This window comes from Pelophylax lessonae, assembly GCF_965119305.1.
Source record: "Pelophylax lessonae genome assembly, chromosome: 7".
Classification (NCBI taxonomy): domain Eukaryota; kingdom Metazoa; phylum Chordata; class Amphibia; order Anura; family Ranidae; genus Pelophylax; species Pelophylax lessonae.
In genome coordinates this window covers 163480557-163504696 of record NC_138774.1, presented here as the reverse complement: position 1 = coordinate 163504696, position 24140 = coordinate 163480557, and the positions used below count along the sequence as shown (strand labels likewise).

General features: G+C 46.3%; 1 protein-coding gene across 2 annotated transcripts in view; it reads left to right on the top strand.

The window, feature by feature from the left end:
• STAG2 (STAG2 cohesin complex component) overlaps positions 1 to 24140 on the top strand; it is a 232976-nt gene that overhangs the window by 171029 nt on the left and 37807 nt on the right. For both annotated transcript variants that reach the window (XM_082262770.1, XM_082262771.1), the window contains exons 26-27: positions 12912 to 13051; positions 15284 to 15385. In XM_082262770.1, the coding sequence (XP_082118896.1) occupies positions 12912 to 13051; positions 15284 to 15385 (242 nt within the window). The remainder of the gene's footprint in view (positions 1 to 12911; positions 13052 to 15283; positions 15386 to 24140) is intronic.

The following is a 24140-nucleotide window of genomic DNA, read 5'->3' as shown; positions in this document are numbered from 1 at the left end:
TTTTTTCTCCAGTGTTCCTGTGAGATCTTCAGGCAAGAAAGCTGAACTGGACGACGGGCTGGATGTTGAGATCCAGTGGTCACCCCAGTTCAGCCTACGAGCGCGTGCAGGCCATAGCTCCGCGCTGGGTCGGCCGTGACATAGTCCCACTGGACGGGGACTGACCCTGCGAGTTAAACGTCTCGCTGAAACGCCAAAGACCATGAGTCACGGCGTCCGTATTGGTCGACAGCCCTCCTACCTCGGTGGAGAGGGGTACTGTCAGGAGTTGGCGCCCGCCTGGTTCCGGTATGGTGAGTAGTATTTTCCCCCTTTCCCCCTGACGGGTCTTGTGGTGAACGCAGGCCCCTCTCTGTAATGGTAAGGATGGGTTCCCCTCTATCCTATAACATGTCACAGATCCCCCTAATTGAGTGTGATTTTTGTGTACAAGAAGCCAGGAGGCTTGGTTTGGGAGCTGACAATCTATTTGTGAAAATGTGAAAATGATTGTAGTCAGTGGCAGTACTAGAACTTTACTGTGATAGTATAAGGTATCCTACCTGTCAGAAGCCACAGGGCGATGTCTATACATGTATACTGCATTCCAGATCATTCCTCCAGCTAAGCAGATGCCTCCCGACGGCCACGGACCGCATACGGCCCGCCAGGGTCCGGTACCGCTGACCACCATGAGGGTGAAGGGTTGTGAGGCCGAGATCCTTCTGCAGACATGCCGCTATTCTGTGCAGGCCGCCGCCATTGTCTGGTAGATCGCACGAGGCCGCCATTTTGGTGTAGCCTCGTGTCTCCAGCATGGGGGCGGCCATGTTTGAGGTGACTCAAACACCTCATGGAGCCAGGGGGAGGCGCCGGCAGGCGTGTTAAGGGGCGGAGCCGCCTCCTTTACCCAGGAAATAGGGCCAAAGACTTCCTGTCTGTAACAAGACAAGCACTGAGCAAGCTGATGAAAACTTCTGTGCATCAGGGATGAGCCTTGGGGTCTCTCTCTCTCTCTCTCTCTCTCTCTCTCTCTCGGGTCCAAAAAGGCAGATAACACTGAGGGGCGCTGTTGCGACTGGGGGACACAAAAAAAAAAAAAAAGTTTTTTACTTTGTCATTTTTTGTCGCTGGCAAGTGTCTTGTATAATCATTGACCCTGCCGCATAGGTATCCCCACCTGATCCCCTCAAGGTGGCCGCAGGACCCTCCAGTACCCCACTTGTTTTTAATGCATTATCGGCAGTTTTGGAGTCTTTGGTATCCCGGGTGGAGGTGGCCTGTCAGGGACAGGGGTCAAGAAGCGACCCCCGCCTACCCCTATTGTTTATCAGATACTTCTGTTGTCTCAGGTAATATCTCCTCAGCAGTTAGGAGCACGTTTCTGCCTCCGCCATAGCACAAGAGTGGTGGATGCACTAGTTGTGTCCGTCCGGGAAACCTTTAGTCTTGAGGTTACACCGGCAGAGGTAGCTGAGACTGAGATTCCTTTTTGGTACTTGTTAGCCTACCAAAAGGGCGAAGGATTTTCCTTTACCCAAATGGGGTCGTTTTGAAACTAACCCCTGTTATTTCCAAACGCATGGCTAGGTGCTATCCGTTTGAGGAATTCCTCTTTATAGGATAGACGGTACCACCTGCTGTCTTGCCACAAACTGTTAGGATAAAAAGACCTCGTAACTAACGAGGACCTTCCTTTTCTGCTCATAAAGAGTTGTTCGTTCCGCGAGGGCGGGCGATAAGGCGAAACCCTCCAAAGCCCCTTTAGAGGGGTTTCAAAGGGCGCTGGTCGGCTAAACAAAAAGTCCGGCTCAGCCAAGCCTGAAGATACAGCCTGATGCGCCCCTACCCATCTCTGGGGTGGGGGGGATGTCTTCACTGGTTTCTGGAGGACACAGGATCGAGTTTCGATCACTTCCACCGGTGCGATTCTTCCCTTCTAACATTGAACGGTTTCAGGGGTTCTATTCGAACCTATTCACAATGCCCAGGAAAGAGGGCAAGGTGCGTCCAAATCTGGACTTGGGAAGAAATAGAGTCCATCCGTACAGTGGTGGCCTCCCTGCATCAGGGGGATTTCCTGGCGTCCATAGACATTTAGGAGGCCTATCTTTATATCCCCATCATCGCAGGACATCAGCGTTTTTTCGCTTTCCCAAAGATCATCCCTGGTTCCCACCAGGAGACTGAACTATCTGGGCCTAAGGTTGGATACATCCTGGGCAAGAGAGTTTCTCCTTGCGGAGAAACTCCAGAAGGTTCAGTCAACGATTCGGATGTTGCTGTCCGTCAATTGGCTGGGACTGATGGTGGCCTTCTTAGAGGCAGTACCGTATACCCAGTCTCATACCCGAATTCTCCTGAAGGAGATTCTTTTTTAATGGAATCAGAATTCCGATTCCCTGGACAATCGGATCCGGTTGAGCGAGCGGACCAGGAAGTCTCCGATGCTCAACCAGGGGAAGTCATTTCTTCCAAGAGTATCCAGATTACCAATAAGGGTATCGGAACTGAGAGCGATCAGATTTTGTCTGATTTACTGGATCGAGCAGCTCTAGAGCAGCCCGATTCGGATCCAATCGCATATGGCCTCTTCATCCAGAGGTTTTTCACTAGCTGTCCCTTCATTGGGACATCCCGGATGTGGATCTGTTGGCAACTTGGCTTAACAGGAAGGTGCGGAGGTCTGTAGCTCGCGCCGCGATCCTCTAGCGGACGCAGCAAAAACGCTGATCGCCCCGTGGGGGCAGTATCAGATAATGGCATGCCTTCCATCCTCTCAAGTTGCTGCGGGAACTTCTTCGCAGGATAGAGGTGGAGGGAATTCCAGTTATTCTGGAAATTCCGGACTGACCTCGTCGAGCCTGGTACGCCGACTTGGTGAGGCTAGTCGCGGACGCTCCTTGGAGACTTCCTCTCAGGGAGGATTTGCGGTCTCAGGGACCGATCTTCCATCTTGCTTTACAGTCGCTGGCTTAATGGCCTGGCCATTGAGACCCAGGTACTGAAGGACAAGGGAGTGTCAGCTTCAGTTATTCCTACCTCCAGTTAAAGCAAGGAAAGCGACTTCCAGCACATGGAAGTCTTATATTGCATGGTGTGAATCTATTGGATTTCCCCCACATACCTTTTCGGTGACCCGAATTTTGGTCTGTCTGCAACAAGGGGTTGAGCAGAAACTATCCTTGAGCACGATCAAGGGTCAGGTTTTCGGCGTTGGCAATCTTCTTTCAAGAAACCTTTTGGCTAATCATTCCTTGGTGCGGAATTTCATCCAGGGGGTGCGACATCTGGCTCCGCCAGTGCGCACACCCTTACCGCCTGGGATCTTATCTTAATTTAGTGTGGTCGGTTCTTCAGAAACTTCTCTTTGAAGATATTAGGGAGATTCCCTTGCTTACATTATCCCAGAAGGTGGCCTTCTTGGTGGCCATTACTTCTGCACGCAGGGTGTCAGAACTGGCCGCATTATCTTGTCGTTCCCCATATCTGGTGGTTCATAGGGATAAGGTGGTTCTTCTTCCGAATCCATCCTTCCTTCCTAAAGTGGTTTTCAGAGTTTTTCATCTGAATAAAAGTATTGTGTTACCTTCCCCGTGTCCTAAGACTAGCCATCCTTGGGAGTTTGCATTACACTCCTTGGATGGGGTTCAGAAGGATACACTTGACGACTACGAACTTGTTTTCGTAAGACGGACTCACTTTTTGTGATCACGGATAGCCCTTGAAGGGGGTTGCCTGTGTCTGCCGCGACCATATCTACATGGATCAGTCAGACTGTGGTACAGGCTTATTCTATTAAGGGTCGGAATCCTCCGTTCCCTGTTAGGGCGCACTTCACTCGAGCGCTCAGTACTTCCTGGGCCTATCGCCATCAGGCGTCAGTGGTCCAGGTATGTAAGGCGGCCACCTGGTCGTCGGTACATACCTTTACAAAATTTTATAAGATTGATGTGATGGCATCGGCGGATGCCTCATTTGGCCGCAAGGTTTTGCAGGCCGCAATTTGAGGAGACCGGTGGTCTACCTCGGGGGTTTTTTTCTGTTGAAAAATTTCTGTTGAGTCTCATCATTGAGGATGAGCATTGTAAACTTCTAGTTGGCACCGGTTGGGCCTTCTAGATTGGATTTGATTTCCATTTTCCCACCCCTCATTTGTGGTACTGCTTTGGGACGTCCCGAGGGTGTTGAATCACCGAGGACTACGTCTGTCAATGAGCGATAGAGAAAAATGGATTTTTGTAAAATCTTACCGTAAAATCCTTTTCTCTTAGCTCATTGACAGACGTAGTACCCGCCCCTCTGTTTTTGAGTTGGGTTGGGTTAAATTCTCTAAACACTGCTTTGTGACATAACTGATTTGCTAGAGCAGGAAGTGAGAGGATATACCCTCTGGGACTGCCCCTAGGGTGTGGACAGAACGTTTTCTTTCCTGTCTAGTCCTACTCCTGTAGAGGGCAGCATAACCCGAGGGTGTTGAATCACCGAGGACTACGTCTGTCAATGAGCTAAGAGAAAAGGATTTTACGGTAAGATTTTACAAAAATCCATTTTTTGCATGGGCAGCGCAGGGGCTTGGTGGTTGGTACTTCTGCCTGGCAGCCCTGGGGTCATTGGTTCAGATCCAACCATGCCATCAGTCCTGCATCTTTTCCAAGTAAGCAAGTGGTGCTAAAAGCTGTGGCTGGCGAGGGCAGAACATAAAGACAGCAACTTGTATGCTGTTTACCGGGCGCTCAGGTTCTGCACATCACGGATTTGGTGGATAGGTTATTGGGTGGGGCTGGGGAGGACGCAGCGGTTATGGTACACGTGGGTACCAATGACAAAGTTAGAGGAAGATGGATAGTCCTAAAAAAACGATTAAAGGGACTTGGGAGCTAAATTGAGTAGGACCTCCAAGTTGGTATTTTCGGAATCCCTATCTGTACCTCAAGCCATGCCGGAGAGGCAGCGGGAGATTAGGGAAGTTAACAAGTGGCTGACGAACTGTTGTTGAAAGGAGGGGTTCAGGTTCCTGGAGAACTGGGCCAACTTTTCAGTCGGTTACCGGCTCTTTAGAAGGAATGGGCTGCACATAAATGGGGAGGGTGCGGCCATAATGGGAGAGAAGATTGCCAAAAAGTTAGAGGGGCTTTTAAACTAGGGGGGGGGGGGGGGGTTCAGACGTAGAGATACCCAGCGGGGAACAAGGTTCTGCAGACATTGAGGGCATTAGTAGTAGGGTGACCAGAGATCCAAACCTTTTAAGGTAGGTAAGTTGACAAATGTAGCCTCACCATATCGAACAAGGGTACTAAGGGAAAAGTAATATTGGGCGTATGCTATAGGCCCCCCCCCCCCCCAACCAGAGGGAGGAGGCGAACCTCCTATTACAGCTTGGGATGGCAGCAAGGAGGGGAAATGTCATTATAATGGCAATTTTATTTATCCAGATAGGCTGGGCAGTAGGAACCATACATTTGTCTAAGACTCGCCATTTCCTAAATCTTTTGCGGGACAACTTCATGGGTCAGATGGTGAACGCACCAACAAGAATCAATGGGTTACTAGACCTACTAATTACAAATAATACAGACCTGATTGCGGATGTAGAAATAAGGGGGCAATATAGGAAACCGTGACCATGTGTCAGTATAAATCACACAAATGGGAAACCTAAGGGTTATGCACAGACACTGAAATTCAAAAAAGCCAAATTCCCTAAACTGCGCTCTATGCTAGACGATATTAAATGGGATTGAATCCTGGGAACAAAGAACACTGTGGAAAAATGGGAGTGCTTTAAGAACATACTTTAATAAAGGTGTTGGCCAGTGCATTCCGACAGAATACGTTTAAAGGAGCTAAAATAAACCCTGGGTGGCTAAACTCCAACGTAAAAATGCATCTAAAAACAAAAGAAAAGGCCTTCAAGAAATACAAAGCAGAAGGGTCATTGGCAGCATTCCAGTACTACAATGCAATTAGAAATAAATGTAAGAGCGCAGTCAAGGCAGCTAAGATAGAACACGAAAGGCACATAGCGGAAGAGAGTAAGAAAAACCCCAAAAAATGATTTATTTAAATAGTAAGAAAGTGAGGCCATAACATATTGGTCCCATAAAGGGTGATGAAGGTAATCTGGCTATAAAGGACAGAGAGAAAGCAGAGTTTCTAAATAAATTCTTCTCCTCAGTCTAAACAAAAGAATTGGGGGGATACAGTAACCTAGACTGTAATGGTAAAGTTAATAACATGTCACAAGAAGCACCCTCATGGTTAACAGAAGACAGACTCAGAACTAGACTCGTAAAACGTATTATTAGTCACCGGGACCAGATGCCTTACACCCGAGAGTCCTTAACCACTTTAGCCCCGGAGGATTTTGCTGCTTTTGCGATTTGGTACTGCGTTACTTTAATGGACAATTGCGAGGTCGTGCGACGCTGTACCCAAATTTTGAAAAAATAATATATTCTAATATAATAAATATTTTTCTCATTCTACTCTATAACATTCCCCAAAAAATATTTAAAAATCTAATTTTTTTTAACATTTTAGGCCAATTTGTTTTCTCCTACATGTTTTTGGTAAAAAAAAAAAAAATCGCAATAAGCGTATTTTGATTGGTTTGTGCAAAAGTTATCGCGTCGACTAACTACGGGAAAGATTTGTCATTTTTATTGTGTTTTTTTTGTTTACCAGTAATGGCTGCGATCTGCGATTTTTTTTTTTTTTTTTTTTTTTTTTTTTTTTTTTTTTTTTTTTTTTTTTTTTTTTTTTTTTGTGGGGCACAGATCGGACCCCTGACATTTTTGACACATTTTGGGGGTACCAGTGACATTACTACAGTAATCGGTGCTAAAATGCACTGTAACTGTAATAATGCCATTGGCAGGGAAGGGGTAATACTATTAGTGATCAAGGGGTTAAATGTAAGCCTAGGGGGAGGGATTCGAACTGTGGGGGGGTTGGGCTTGTGAGATCATCACAGAGACGTGATTCTATATAGCAGGATCACATAGCCTCTGTGATCACTTCAGGGAGAATGACAGATGGCTGTGTTTACATAAGCCGTTCGTCCTCTGTCAGCGGGGGAAGATCGTGAGTGGCCGGCGGCCTTTGGAGCCACCTGTCACATGCACTTGCTCCCCGGCTGATAAGCGGGGGACGGACCGCTGGCTCGCCCTCGCCCCCTAGAGTCTTCTGAGCGTGCAACGTAGTATTACGTCGGTTTGCCCAGGAGCCGCCGCCTGCCGCAGTTAATCTGCCCTGGGCGGTCATCAAGGGTTTAAGGAACTCAGACAGTTGATAGCCAGACCATTGTTCATAATTTAAGGACAGTCTACTGACGGTAATGGTACCAGCTGATTGGAGAAAAGCCAACGTGGCACCAATATTTAAATGAGGGCCGAGATCTATCCCTGGGAACTACAGGCTGGTTAGCCTAACTTCAATAGTCTGAAAGCTATTGGAGAAGATAAGGGACTTTATACAGGATTCTAGTAATAAAAATGGTATCATTGGTAGTATTCAGCATGAATTCATAAAGAATAGTTCTTGCCAGACCAATCTATTAACCTTCTATGAAGAAGTGAGCTGCCATCTAGATAAAGGAAGGCCGGTAGATGTATTGTATCTGGACTTTGCAAAGACATTTGATACAGTTCCCCACAAACGCTTACTGTACATACTAAGGTACATAGGTATGGACCATAGAGTGAGTACCTGAATTGAAAACTGGCTTCAGGGGCGATTTCAGAGAGTGGTGATAAATGGGGAGTACTCAGATTGGTGGGGTGTGGAAAGTGGGGTCCCCCAAGGATCTGTCCTGGGACCAGTTCTGTTTAATTTATTCATAAACGATCTGGAGGATGGGATGACCAACACAATCTGCGGACAGTACTAAGCTATGCGCAGCAATATCTTCACAGAACTAACTTTACAAGAAGACCTGAACAAAATAATGGGGTGAGCAACTACATGGCAAATGAGGTTTAATGTTGAAAAATGTAAGGCAATGCGCACGGGTACCCGAGAATTGAAACCAAGTTACTCGCTGGGGGAAGAACCTCTGGGTGAATCTGATGGAAAAGGGCTTGGGGGTCCTAATAGCCAACAAGCTCAGCCATGACATGCGATGCCAAGCTGCTGCAAGCAAATCCAACAGAATACTGGCATGTTTTGAAAAAGGGGATTCACTCCAAATATAAAACTATTATTCTCCCACTCTACAAGACTCTGGTCCGGCCACATCTCGAGTATGCCATCCAGTTCTTGGCACCGGTGCTCAGGAAGGATGTGCTGGAACTGGAGAGAGTTCAGAGAAGGTCATCAAAGATAATTAGGGGTATGAAGGATATCCGCTATGAGGAAAGACTACAAGCATTGAACTTCTTCTTCTCTGGAGAAGAGACGCTTGAGATGGTGTATATGAATGTACAAATACCGTACTGGCAACACTAGCATAGGGAACATACTTTTCAGTAAAAGGGAATTTAAAAAGACACGTGGCCATTCACTAAAATTAGAAGAGAAGTTGTTTAACCTTAAAATGCGTAAAGGGTTCTTTACTGTCAGAGCAGTAAGGATGTGGAATTCTCTTCCGCAAGCTGTGGTATCAGCAGGGAGCATCGATGGTTTAAAAAACTATTCGATGGGCACCTTAACAACCTCAACATACAGGGGTATACAATGTATTGTTGACTACAAACATACAACATAGGCTGGACTTAATGGACTGGTGTCTTTTTATTCAACCTCACTAACTATGTAATTATGTAACTATGTAACTTGGTTGCGTACCTTCTGCTGCTTTACATAAGGCTCTGACAAAGCTAGTAGCAGCGCCTCCTCATCTTCAGCAATGATTGCAAAAAGTGAGGTGGTAGTGGTTGCAGGCGCAATTTAAATATGTGCAATAGATTAGTTGGTTAGCCGATTAGTTGGCCTGCATACAGAATGCATTATTTGTTTTACATATCAGGAAATGCAGTGCAGCACACATACAGCTCAGTGCACCATCCATACATGTCAGTATACACAGTGCACTGCATGTATAGCTCACACACCCTCTATTAGAGATGGGTTTGGGTGTTTTTGGGATCCCTCCTGCCCTATCCTGCCAGGAACACTGGACGCGGCTAATCACAGGCAGTGTGACATTTCCCGATCTGTGCAGCTGCAGATCGGGATCTGTCTCACTGCCTGTCTCAGTATCGGATGGATTCTGAACACGCCTGAACCCATTCCTACCCTCCATACATGTTTTGGCCCCAGTGTTAGCCTTGTTCAGGTAGAGGGAGATCACGGTACTGGGGTACCTCAGAATCTCCGACTGTCTTAAAAGATTTGGATAGTACTGTGCAAAACTCTTGCAAGAGTTTGGCTGGAAACTGAGTTTTCAAATATCGGCTCTTGATGCGGTCCAACAAACTGGACTACCTGGGTCTGACTCTGGATTCAGCCTCACCCTGGGTGTTTCTTCCAGATACAAAGCTGCTGAAGTTAAGCATGCGATTGGGCTCCTGTTATCCAACTGGCAGTCGTCTCTCAGGAATTGAATGCAAGGGTTGGGCTTGATAGTCTCCACTTTTGAGGCGGTTATGTTTGCTCTGTTCCATACCAGACCTCAGCAAAAGGAAATTCTTGCCAAATGGGACAAGAATCCATGGTCCCTAGACAATCTGATCCTGTTGAGCCGAGGGGGGTCCTTGATAAGGTGGCTCCGCTCCCCGATGCTTCGACAGGGAATATCCTTCCTCCCCCTGTACTGGACAGTGGTCACCACGGATACCAGCCTGTCCAGGTGGGGAGTTGTCTTGGGCACAGAGTTCAGTCTGCTGATCAATGTACTGGAGATTCGGGCAATCAGGCTTTGCCTGTCCTTGTGGACAGAACTTGTGGACGGGTGCCCGGTAAGGATTCAATTGGACAAAGCCACGGCTGGGGCATGTGTCAATCATCAAGGGGGCAACAAAAGTACCCTAGCCGCCAGAGAAGTGGCTGGCATTCTAAGGTGGGCAGAACGTTTTTTTGTTTCAGCCCTCTCTTCAGTGCAGATTCTAGGGGTGGAAAATTGGCAGGCAGGCTACCTCAGTTGGCAGGCACTGGATCAGGGAGACTGGTCTCTTCACCCAGATTTGTTTCAACAGCTGTCTCTCCAGTGGGGTAATCTCCATTTGGACCTGTTGGCCTCTCGACGCAGATGTTTGTGGAACGATCTCAGGATCCTTTGGCTGACATCACAGAGGCTCTGGTGGCCCCTTGGGGCCAGTATCGTTTATCATATGCCTTTCCTCCACTAAAACCTCTGCCGTGACTTCTTTGCAGAGTCGAGGCAGAACGGATTCCAGTTATTCTGGTGGCCTCAGACAGACCTGGTAAGACTGGAAGCCGACGTCCCTTGGAAACTCCCTCTCAGAGAGGATCTTTTGGCTTAAGGACCGATCTTCCATCCTGCTTTACTGTTGCTGGCTTTAACAGCCTGGCTATTAAAAGCCAGGTACTGAAGGACAGAAGGTTGTCAGATTTGGTAATTCCTACACTGTTAAATACTACAAAATCTACTTCTAGGAAGATTTACCATCGAGTTTGGAGGGCGTACATTACTTGGTGTGAGTCTCGAGGGGTTTCCCCGCATTCCTTTTCGGTGTCTCGTCTTTTGGAGTTTCTCCAAAGAGGTGTAGATCAGCGTTTGCCCTGGGCACCATCAAGGGCCAGATTTCCACTTTGGCACATTTTTTTCCAATGCCCATTGGCCACCAATTCTTTGATTCACACTTTAGTTCAGGGGGTACGCCACCTGGCTCCTCCCGTACGGTCCCTGGTGCCTCCATGGGACCTCAATCTGGTACTTTCAGTTCTTCAAAACCCATCCTTTTAAAAATATTTGTGAACTTCCTTTGCTTAAGTTGTTGGGGAAGGTGGCCTTCCTGGTGGCTATTACTTCTGCACACAGGGTGTCAGGGATGGCTGCATTGTCTTGTCGGTCACCTTACCTGGTGGTTCACAGGGACAAAGTGGTGCTACGTCCTTGCCAGTTGTTCCTTCCTAAGGTTGTCTCTGGTTTTCATTTAAATTAAGACATTGTGATGCCTACCTTGTGTCCTAAGTCTAAGCATCCTAGAGAGATTGCCTTACGTTCCCTGGATGTGGTTCGGGCAATCAGGGTGTACCTTGCTGCGACTGAGTCGATTCTGAAATCTGATTCCTTGTTTGTCCTTACGGATGGATCTCATAAGGGGCAGGCCGCATCTGCTGGGACCATTTCCAGATGGATCAGGCAGACGGTAGAGCAGGCCTATTCCATTAAGGGTCAGGTTTTTCCTTTCCCTGTTAAGGCACATTCTACAGGGGCGCCAAGTTCCTCCTGGGTCATCTGGCGTCTGTGGTCCAGGTTTGCAAGGCGGCCTTCTTGTCATCTGTGCACACCTTCACCAAATTTTACAAGGTGGATGTATTTGCATCTGCAGATGCTGCTTTTGGCCGCAAGGTTTTGCAGGCCGCTGTTGGAGAGGCTTAAGCCTCTTGAGGGTGTCTTTTTTTTTTTTTTTTTTTTTTTTTGTCAGGTGAGCTCCAGTTCCTGGTTGAGCTCCTGTTACCTGGTTGTCTACACTTTACTTTTTTTATGTTTTTTTTTTTGCTTTTTTTTTTTTTTTCTCACCCCTCATGTTGATTCTGCTTTGGGACATCCCAAGGGTCAAAGAAGATATGGAGCTGTGTCCATCAATGAACGAAAGGGAGAACTGGATTTTTGTCTTACCGTAAAATCCTTTTCTCTGATTATTGACAGACACAGCACCCACCCCTCTGTTCAGCTGGGTTATGTATTCTTCTGACACTGCTTGTTATAAAACTGTCTATAGCAGGAAGTGGGTGTATACCCCCTAGGACTGCCCTATAGGTGTAGTCAGTTATTTTCTGTCTAGTGTCCTAGGGGCAGCATAACCCAAGGGTCAAAGAAGATATGGAGCTGTATCCGTTGATGAACCTCAGAGAAAAGGATTTTACGGTAAGACAAAAATCCATTTTTTTTCCTAACAAAATAAATATGGTTTTATATATCTGCCATTAAAGTCCAAAACCGATGCTTTGTGACTGAAATTTATTTATTTCATCCATTTGTTAATTTTCTCCCTGATACGATGAGTCTTTTTTTTTTTTTCTTTTTTTTTTTAACTTAAACTGCAAGAAAAAATAAAATCTTCTCCCTGCAAATGTCATAATGTGCTAGTAATGCACTGTCACCACTGACAGGGCTTCCATCCTCACCCGGTTTTCCTTCTGGGTTCGCGGGCTGCAGCCACTTGACTGACCAAGCCGCAATGATGTACTGCCGCTGCACAGCTCTCTATGGACGGCACGCCGGTGACATTACCGGTGCTGGTAAAATAAATATCTCCTAAATGGTGTGCGTTTATAGGATATTTACTGTACCTACAGGTAAGCCTTTTTATAGGCTTGCCTGTAGGTAAAAAATAAAAAAAGCCTTTACTACCACTAATTAGAATTTAGCCAAATGGACACGTGTTAATTTAAGCAGGATATGCAGCCTGTCTGATCAGATATTTCTGCACAAGTTCCTTACATTAGTTGTTTAAGCTTTAAATAGATAACCTTTACTGATTTTGAAATTTTGTACAGGTTATTTGCGTAATACCATTTGTCTATATTAAAAAAAATTGCAGTGCAAGCTTTCAAGCCCCAAGAGGCCAGTGTGCCTCAACGTTTTCACTATTTTCTTAGCTTCCGCAACCTAACTTCAAACTTCTACTTTTGACGGTGGCTAACATGGTACAACACTACTGCTGCTGGAACTTGGTATACAATTTTGATGTGCATGTAAACAAATATGTAGATGTAAGCCATCCATGCTATACATCGATTTGCCACCATTTTCCATCTGTGTTTAGTAAGGTATTTTAATGTGTTTTTTTTATGTTTTTAAGATGGCCAGCAAGATGATGAAGCCAGTAAAATTGAGGCATTGCACAAAAGAAGAAATTTGCTTGCAGCTTTCTGTAAACTCATTGTATATAATGTAGTTGAGATGAACACTGCTGCCGACATCTTCAAACAGTACATGAGGGTATGTACCTAATTGCCTTTGATATTGCTCAACCAGTGCATTTTCTGCAACCTTTTACCTTGTTTGAAAGAAATAGCGTGTTGCTCATGGCTATTAATTATATTCCAATGCTCATCCTACCTTGTCCATCTAAAAAATTTAGATTTTGACTGGGTTCTATAAGGAACACAGAAATTTCCATTGTCTGCCACTATGCTAAAAGAAGTTAGATGTTCAAAGTGAAGTAGTAAAATCTTTAGTAGTTATACCACTGCATTGGATAAGGGACTGTGGCAGACAGAGGGTGAGCACGAAACCAAGTGGTTGCAGGCCTGGCCTCCCTCATTAACAACACCAAGTGTTAGCTTTGTGAGTACTGGTTTTCAAACCAGATTCTTTGTCCCTGCACGTTGTCCTGGCACCTAGACCCTGACTGTTAACAGGGCCTCTTCTGTGCATAAAGAAGATAAAGCCCAGCGGCTTCTCACAGTAGTCTATACCCTCCCTTCAACTGGACTATCGAACAAGAACAGGTGGACATGACAGGTTTGCTGTTAAAGAAGAACCTTATTCCTAATTAACTGGTAAAAATACAAACCCAATTCCAAAAAAGTTGGGACACTGTACAAATTGTGAATAAAAACAGAATGCAACGAAGTGGAAGTTTCAAATTTCAATATTTTATTCAGAATACAACATAGATGACATATCAAATGTTTAAACTGAGAAAATGTATCATTTTAAGGGAAAAATAAGTTGATTTTAAATTTCATGGCATCAACACCTCTCAAAAGTTGTGACAAGGCCGAGTTTACCACTGTGTGGCATCCCCTCTTCTTTTTATACCAGTCTGTAAATGTCTGGGGACTGAGGAGACAAGTTGCTCAAGTTTAGGAATAGGAATGTTGTCCCATTCTTGTCTAATACAGGCTTCTAGTTGCTCAACTGTCTTAGGTCCTCTTTGTCGCATCTTCCTCTTTATGATGTGCCAAATGTTTTCTATGGGTGGAAGATCTGGACTGCAGGCTGACCGTTTCAGTACCCGGATCCTTCTTCTATGCAGCCATGATGTTGTAATTGATGCAGTATGTGGTCTGGAATTGTCATGTTGGAAAATGCAAGGTCTTCCCTGAAAGAGACGACGTCTGGTTGGGAGCATATGTTGTTCTAGAACTTGGATATACCTTTCAGCATTAATGGTGCCTTTCCAGATGTGTAAGCTGCCCATGCCACACGCACTCATGTAACCCCATACCATCAGAGATGCAGGCTTTTGAACTGAGCACTGATGACAACTTGGGTTGTCCTTGTCGTCTTTAGTCCGGATGACATGGCATCCCAGTTTTCCAAAAAGAACTTCAAATTTTGATTTGTCTGACCACAGAACAGTTTTCCACTTTGCCACAGTCCATTTTAAATGAGCCTTGGCCCAGAGAAAACGCCTGCGCTTCTGGATCATGTTTAGATATGGCTTCTTTTTTGGCCTATAGAGTTTTAGTTGGCAATGGCGAATGGCACGGTCGATTGTGTTCACCGTCAATGTTTTCTGGAAGTATTCCTGAGCCCATGTTGTGATTTCCATTATGTATGTGATGCAGTGCCGTCTAAGGGCCCGAAGATCACGGGCATAAAGTATGGTTTTCCGGCCTTGACCCTTACGCACAGAGATTGTTCCAGATTCTCTGAATCTTTGGACGATATTATGCACTGTAGATGATGATAACTTCAAACTCTTTGCAATTTTTCTCTGAGAAACTCCTTTCTGATATTGCTCCACTATTTTCTGCCACAGGATTGGGGGAATTGGTGATCCTCTGCCCATCTTGATTTCTGAGAGACGCTGCCACTCTGAGAGGCTCTTTTTATACCCAATCATGTTGCCAATTGACCTAATAAGTTGCAAATTGGTCCTCCAGCTGTTCCTTATATGTACATTTAACTTTTCCGGCCTCTTGCTACGTGTCCCAACTTTTTTGGAATGTGTAGCTCTCATGAAATCCAAAATGAGCCAATATTTGGCATGACATTTCAACTCCCTTTCAACATTTGATATAGTATCTATATTGTATTGTGAATGAAATATAAGTTTGAGATTTGTAAATTAGTCCATTCCTTTTTTTACTCACAATTTGTACAGTGTCCCAACTTTTTTGGAATTGGGTTTGTACTTTTTTGCTTGCTAACTTTTTCTTTCATTTTTCTTTTATTTTTTCGGTTTAGTACCGAATTTTACTTTGTTTTCTCTTGTTTTAGTATTACAATGATTATGGGGACATCATCAAAGAAACGATGAGTAAAACACGACAGATTGATAAGATTCAGTGTGCAAAAACACTTATACTTAGTTTACAACAGGTAAGTAGATCTTGCGTTTGATAGCTGTTCTCTGTTTAGCCTCTCCACAGTGTGTGTGTTTTTTTTTTTTTTTTTTTTTTTTTTTAGTGAATTGTATGTGAGAACCAACTGCCGGCAAAAATACTTAAAATATGATATGCAAAACTTCTGACAAATATGCAGTAGCAGTGAGACAACAAAAAAAATGTAGGGATATACATGTGCAACACAATACATTAATGACTACAAAAACTCATAAACCTCATACAGTATATATGCAATTGTGCAGCAAGAATGATCATCAACAATGAAGTCTTAGTAAATACTAATGAGGGATAATACTAATAAAGTCCTCCACCACAATATGCAAAAACTCCCAAGGTAAAACTGTGTTTTAGTAAAATTCCACAGCATGATAGAGACTTCTGGGACTATCAAAGTCAGACACCGCCACCACAACTGAATCCCATGGTTTACCAGAAGGTGGGCCCTCGAAGTCTAGGGGTCTATCTAAGGTATCATATAGTCTCCCCATACAGGATTACCAGTTACATTACAAAGGAGGCATTAAACTTGAGGCAGTTAAATTTGTTCCCTAAAATAAGCATTCTATACTTGCCTGCTCTGTGGAGTGATAGGTAACCGCCTCTTCTGGTGTTCCCTCCTCACAAGATTTTGACAGCAGCAGAAGCCAACAACCCCCGCGGCCGCTTCTGTGTCCTTTTGAGAAGAGGAACAGAAACCAGCGCTGCTGCAAAGGGACATATCGCTGGATCGAAAAAGGACTCGCGTTGCTTCCCTGCACCACACTCGCCCTCCGCATATTTCCACTCGCCTAATGTGAGCAGCCGAGTGGAAATTTTGAGGGCTGCCCTAGAGCAATGCCATCAGACAAACTTTCAGAATGGCTCTAATCTCCATTCACATGTACAAAATCTTATGATTAAGAGCTTGGGCAGGTGAAGCTGCCTGTGTGCTTCACACATGTGCCTTTCCCAGGAAGATTTATGTCTGGTGAGGTACTTCAAAAACTTATCAAAGGTGGGAAAGTTTTTACTTTCAAAGCAGAATGTCCTAAAACCACTCTCCTCTGGAGCTCCTAGCCTCCAACTGCTTTTACCAGGCTTCACTTTGAAAACCTAAGTTCTGCCCTAAGTTTCATAACCATGCCTGACCCACCTTGACCACCAATCCTTCTCCAAAGCCCTCTTCACAATGAAGAGTCACCCTCACTTCTAAGAGCAAGAGTTCAATTGGTGGTTTCAAAGGGATACAAAATAGAGTTCAAAGCTCTGCCACCCCACTTTCCTTTCCTTTTATCCCAAGGACGATCAAGGTGCATTTGTCTTATAAATTAAAATTCCTCAAATTCCAAAAATTTTGCATGGAACCTGGAAGGTCAGTAATTTTCTTTGATAAAAGGGGAATATATGGCATCTGTGGACATCTGGTCCACAGTCTGTTCAAGACCTAGACGCACAGCAGGGGCGATTGTAGTCCCCATATGTCCTCTATTGGCTCCTCCGTTCGCCCGGCCGGCGATGTCCTCCAATCATCAGGGTAGGGGGCGCGGGGAGCTGCAGATCAGAATGGAAAGCTCCTCCTGCCCTGGTAATTGGATGACCTCGTCGGCTGGGCGGGGGAGCCAGGATAGGACACAGACTGATTACAGCCTGGAGTCCTGTGCAGGAGATGCGGAGCCAGGAATGGGGAAGTGTGATGTCAGAGAGGAAAGGAGGGGTTGCAGGGGCTTTATAATATAAAGGGGAATGCACTACAAAGGGCACTGTAATCATTACAGTGCAGTCCCCTTAATATCACAGTGTCCCTTTATAGTGCAGCCCCCTTTACATCGCAGTACCCCCTTTACAGGGCAGTCCCCTTTACATCACAGCCCCCCCTTTTCATTACAGTGCCTCCTTTACAGGTTAGTCCCTGTTACGTTAATGTAAAGGGGACTGCTCTTTAAAGGGGGCTATGATGTGAAGGGGAACTTAGGACTGCTTTAAAGGGGGTACTGTGCGGTGAAGGGGGTTATGGTATGAAGGGGGCTGAGCACAGACTCTGAATATCCCATCTCTAAACCCGTCCATCACAACCCCGCCCCCTGGGAAAATTTTCTGCCATGAAACTGGTCCCTGGTGCCAAAAAGGTTGGGGACCGTTAATCTAGACGACCCTCTTCTAAAGGACTCCTCTCACTTCCGATTTTAGAATATGTGCACAGGACAATTGAGATGCTTCTGGCCTTTTGCTGGGTGACCAATATCCACATCTGCCCTCCAGCCTTTGCTTCCCCTTGGAAATGGCCCTGGACAGTTCCAAAGCAATGGTCTTTCTCCCAGAAGAGAATGTTCTTTCTCTAAGTGCACATGTTCCAGAATTGATTTTAGAAACCCCCCATATTGAGATTCTCTATAGGAGTTATAGGCCTAATGGTAGCCTCCTTTTTGAAGCAGTACAATTCGCCCAATTCCATTCAAGAACTCTCCACAAAGCATCTTGCCAACCCAGAAAAAGAAGGCTCCTTGGTTTACCCATGCTTCTTTCAAGAATTTCCTATCCTGGTGGGTCACCACCCCACACCGAACAGTGGGTAAGCCCTTCCTTTCCTATCACTGAAACGTTATCATGGCAGATGCAAGTCTCTCAGGCTGGATGAGTGTTCCAATCTCAACAGTCCAAGGAACAGAAGTCACTGAAGAAAACCAAGCTCCCCATCAACATTTTGGTGTTTAGATCAGTCAGGTTGGCCTTGCACTCGTGGTTACTGTGAAATTGTGTGAATGCAGTACTGGCATGTTATCTCACCTTGCAGTCCTTGCATTCTTTGAGTTCATGTAAATATTGCAGAATATACAGACTTATGCTACATACCTAAGCTTCATTTCATGCTGAATAAACTAAATTATTAATGTATCTTAAATAGAAAACTGTCTTTAGATAGATTTTTACTCCAAAAGCATTTTATTAAAATAAATGATAAAAATGTCTAAAATTTGATTGGAATAATAATAATAATAATAAAAAAAATTTCTCTTATGTCCTCCGACAGTCGCCGCCCACTCATACAGTTGTCACCAATGGGTATTGACTTCCGCTCCACAGGAGTAGCTGGGCATAACACTTGTTAGTAACAAAAGCTTTTAGCATAGACACACCCATGGGGGCTGTCCCACTGGTCAATACCCCCCCTGCATTAAGCCATCCCAACTCAGTTTGTCTCTGTCTAGCGTCAGGAGTATTTAGGCTTCCCTGTGCTGGGGCTACAGTCTCAGCCTTCTAATATTTTCTTTTAATTTTTATTTGAAAAATGTCAGTTTTTTCTTTACTAGCTGTTATTTTGTCAGCTTTAGTGGATATTCGGATGAAGTTGGATCATGCGGAGCTGGGTATCAGACTGGACGCCCTGGCTCTCCAGTGCAGAGGGTTAGATGGATCCCCAGCCCGCCATTGAGCATTCGGCTATGGTTCGCCCTGGCGCTTTGAACGACCCATCCCTGCTCACAGCAGGGATGCAGCCTGTGAGGTGGCTACCTCACTGGACGTATCTGCTGTCCTGTGCTGCAGTGTCCTGCGTTTTTGGCTGACGGCATTCCCTGTCATCTGAGGACAGAGGCTTTCCGTTAAGAGAGGCACCCCATGCCATCCGGTACAGGTAAGTACTTTCTGTGTGGGGCATCTGTCTGGGGTGGCAGTCCTGTGTTGCTGTGTCCCCTCATGTCTGTGCATTTGTGGGGCTCCCTGATGCGATCCCTGCGGGGGTCCGCTTTAATTCACTGCTGGCGCTGTGTGGTGTGGGGGCCCCTCTCCTGTGTCACTTTCTGGTGTTTTGGGAGATGCAGACTGTGTGAGGTAACCGCTGCGCCCAAAAACCGCGTGGTCCGCCATTTTGGATGTGGGCAGCATGTCTGGCTTCACTATGGGCTTTCACAATAGCTTGCTATGTAGTGTTTTGGCGCCAACCGGCGCCATCTTGTATGTGGCAGAACGATCGTTCTGAGCACATGTCGGCAGCCATCTTGCCGAAGCCTTCCATTCACTTCTATGGGCAGCCATTTTCCCTGGGCCTTGCAGCATATAGTTCAGCTTCTGGTGACCTCACTTCCTTTTCCTCTGGAGCAGCGATCGGTGTGGTAACACTCTGTGGGGCTCTGCAGACTGTCTCTTCCATATCTCTCTGTTCTATCTTTCCTGGCTCAGTTTTGTCCCTTTTTGGGGGGTCTGTGTACACTGTGATTATAGCGGTGGGCTGCGCTATCCGCAGCGCTTTTAAAGGGCCAGTACTTTTTTCCTCATTGTTTTGGCAATGGATTCTCAGAACAGCAAATTCCCTCCAGCCTTTGTGGGGGACCCCAGTTCTGCGGAACCCCCCATTATACCTAATTTTGGCCGCTGTAGTGGCGTCTTTGGTGTCAAAAATGGAGGTGCTGATGGCTGAACGGGCTGCTAGGAAAAGGCCCAGATCATCTCTCTCCTCTGATTCAGATGGTGATATGGCTGCTGTGGCGGGCGTGCCCTTTTCAGGGTCTCGCTCATCCCTGGACCCTCTGGGGTCTGAGGGGGAGGCGGAGGTGGGAGGGGGTTGATGTGTCTCCCCCGGGGTCGCCTGAAGAACGCACACTCATGGGTGAGTTGATTTCTTCTGTTAAAGAAACACTACATTTGGAGGATGAGCCCACTCCTCCGGCCATTGTGTCCTCTTTTGGGACACACAGGGCCCGCAAGTCGGCACAGGTTTTTCCCTGCCCCGCAGAGTTTCATCACACAGTGAATGAACAATGGCGCAGTTTAAAATGCCCTTTGACGGTGCCTAGTCAGCTTAAACTTCTGTACCCCTTTGCGCCTTCTATGGAGGCGCGCTGGTGCGTGGCCCCCAGGTGGATCACGCTGTGGCCGCGTTGAACAAGGCTACCCTGGTTCCCACTGAGGATACCCCGGTGTTCCGTGATCCTACGGACAGGAGGTTGGAGTCTCTGGCCCGTCATGCCTATACGGTGGCGGGCTCTATGCTCAAACCTATTTTCACTTCTGTCATGGTGGCTCAGGCGGTGGCGTACTGGACTAAGGTGCTTAGACGCACTCTCATGTCTGATTCTGCCCCACCTGCTACGCTGGAAATGGTGGACCAGATTCATAAAGGGGTCATGTTTTTGTGCGATGCGGCCTTAAATGAGGCCCCTTTAGCCGCACGCCTGTCGAGTGTTGCGGTGCTTAACCGTCGACTGATCTGACTGAAGAGCTGTTCGGCTGACCAGACGTCACGGAAAACAGTGGCCGACTTTCCTTATGCTGGGTCTCGCCTTTTTGGCGAGGCTTTGGATACTTTGGTGAAAGGAGTCACTGGGGGCAAAAGCACTCTGCTGCCCCAGAATCCGAAGAACAAGTCTTTTCGCGGCAAGCGGGGGTCCTGCCTTTAGACCCACTCGGGGGTCCTTTTGTGCCTTTAAGTCACAATCAAGGGCAAACCTTTCAAGGGCCATGGTGGCCAGAAGAAGCCCTGGGCAGGTAAGCAAAAGTCCAGGCATGCCGGCACGACAGCTCAGCCCGCCTCTGCCTGAAGGGACGCCCTCACCCGTTTCAGGGGTGGGGGGACGTTTGCGCGGTTTCCTCCAACCTTGGCTGCTCCATATTCCGGACAGGTGGGTTCAGGAAATCATTCGATCAGGATACAAGATCGAATTACTTTCACGGCCGGCGGACAGATTTTTTTCCCCTCAAATCTTCAGTTGACCCCCGGGCGCTTACAGGACCGGCATCGAGCGGTGCAAGATCTCCTGACCCAGGGAGTGATTGTCCCGGTGCCTCATCGGGACAGGTTTCGGGGGTTTTACTCCAATCTGTTCACTGTGCCCAGAAAGGAGGGCAAGGTGCGTCCAATCCTGGACCTAAAAGCTCTGAATCGCTTCGTGCGCGTTTGGAAGTTCCGCATGGAATCCCTCCGCTCTGTGGTGGCCTCCCTGAGTCCAGGGGAATTCCTGGCCTCTATCGACCTGAAGGATGCGTACCTGCACATCCCCATTTTCGAGGGTCATCAGAGGTACCTCCGGTTCATCATAGCGGAGGACCACTATCAGTTTGTAGCGGTTTGTAGCGTTACCTTTTGGTCTCGCTTCGGCTCCAAGGGTCTTTACCAAAGTGCTGGCGCCTGTTCTGGGCCTGTTGAGGGCACACTGCATTGCGGTCTTGGGATATCTGGACGATCTCCTGTTAAGATCGAGTGCCAGTCAGAGCCTGACGTGCGATCTGTCAACTACGGTGCAGACGTTTCAGGAGTTCGGGTGGACCATCAACGTTCAGAAGTCGACGTTGTCTCCTTCAGTTCGCCTTCCCTATCTAGGAATGATTCTGGACTCCGCTCAAGCGAAGGTTTTTCTTCATCATAAATGTTTTTTTATTGAATTTTCAATAACATGAGAAATACGAAACATACAAGGTATAGGTATGCGATAGTACACAGCAATTAAAATAGCATTATACAGAAAGTACAAAAAGTACAGTGATAACCAGGATTGTATGAAGCTAGAAGCAAAACGAGAAATATGGCAGACATTCAGCAAAATTAAGTTGCAAACAGCACAGGCAGTAAGGCACATATTGTGAGAATTAACTCTTCAGATCAGAATAACTCCGTATACATAGTACACCACCCTCTAGTAAACCAAAGTAAAAAGATAATAAAGTAAAAAGATAATAAAGGGTTAGACGTCCTCATCAAGGATCATCCTATTAGTGGGGACTCGGAGCCCACTCCACACTTGGCCACCCCCAAAGGGGAGCAATACTGTGCCCAAGCGTGGAGGGGGAAGGAGGGAAAATCCCTCCAACAGTTAGTCAGAACTTAATCACACTAGGAACTAGGCAAGATTACAAGGGGAAGACTGGACCGTCAAATGTTCAAACCAATTAATCCAAGGTTCCCATAGGCTGGACACTTTGTGTACAGAGTGGTGTTTAAGAGAAAGAGCACGTTCATACGTGCAGTGTAAATTAGTAAGGTCAATAACGCCAGGGATTGTAGGTGGGAGTTCCTGTTTCCAAGAGCGTGTTATATTTAGTCTGGCCGCAAGAAGAACATGGGTCACGGTGTGTCTAAACTGTTTGGGAATCTGTCCTATGCCGATACTCAGGAGAGCCAGGCCCGGTGAAGGTAAAACAGTAACAAGGGTGATTGCAGAAATAATGTCAAATATGGTTTTCCAGTATTGGGTGAGGTGCGGGCACTGCCACAAAACATGTAATAATGTGCCGTCGTGTCCACACAATCGCCAGCATTTGCCATCATGTTGGGGGCCAAAGTTGCGAAGCCTAGAAGGAGTTAGGTACCAGCGAAGAGAGATTTTAATAGTCAGTTCCCACAAATTAGAGCAGCTGGTAGCCGAGTATACGGATCGTATAGCCTGAAGCCATTGTGCGTCCGTAAACTGAGCGCCCAGGTCACGTTCCCAAAGGAGATGCGATGCATTCTTGGAGAAAGCCATTTTATGGTGTAAAAGGTTATAGAAAGTGGTTATGCCTTTTTGGGTATGAGGATTTTTATTAGTGAGGAACAACCAAGCGTGATAATGGATGAATTGTGGCCAAGGTTGATGGGTAGTCAGGTAGTGAGACACTCGCATGTATGTAAAGAGAGCAGTACCGGGCAGATTAAATTTGGTCTGCAGGGTACCAAAGGGAATAAGTTTGGAGCCCTGGTATAGGTCTCCAATATGGGCAATGCCTTTCTTCTGCCAGTCCGCAAGACAGATTTGGTCCATGAGTGAATGAAGGGCTGTCAAAGGGATCTTAAGAGGGGTTCGGAGGGAAGGAGGAGTGTCCTGCGTTACAAGTACTTTCCAAGCCCTAGCTGCAGCGATCATAAACGGGGGTAAGTAAGATGGCACTTTGTCATTCAGAGTCTTCGCCAAAAGCCAATCAGACAGACTCCGTCCTGTGCAGTAGGTGGCTTCCATAGTGCCCCACAAAGTGGAGGGGGTCGGTTCAAACCAATCCTGCAACGGAGTCAGGACCGATGACAGATAATAGTCTGAAATATCAACATAACCGGCTCCCCCCACTGATCTATGTTTGGTCAACTTGGCATGTGCACATCGGGGCTTTTTCCCCTGCCAGATATATGTAGACAATAGTGATTGGAGAGATTTAAAGTACTGCTTAGGAATTGGTATAGGGAGAGTCCTGAATAGGTATAGAAGTTGGGGGAGGTACATCATTTTGAAAGCCGCTAGCTTGCCCAACCACGAAAACTCAAAGGATGCTAACTGCTTAAGATTGGCTTGTAGCGCGGTACGTGCTGGGATAAAGTTATGTTTAAATAGCGTTTTAGTAGATGCTGTAAGTTGCACACCCAGGTAGGTGATACTGTGGTCTGCCCATGTATACGGGAACTGTTGCTGGAGAAGGTTACTCATTGTAGCATTAATGCCTATTCCCAATATGTTAGATTTAGATTCGTTTACTTTGTAGAGGGAAACCTCCCCAAACCATTTCAGCATCCTTTGAATTTCCTGGAGGGAATTAGAGGGGTCCGTAATCATTAGGATTACGTCATCGGCAAAGAGGCTGATTTTATGCTGTTGGTCCGCCATGTGTATGCCCGAAATTTTGGGATTGGACCTAATATGTTCTGCCAATGTTTCCATGATCATATTGAAGATCAGGGGTGAGAGGGGACAACCCTGTCTAGTGCCATTGGAGATGGTGAATGGGGTGGATATCGCGTCTGTCGTACGGACTAATGCAGAGGGCGTGGAATATAAGGCCATAATGGCATCATG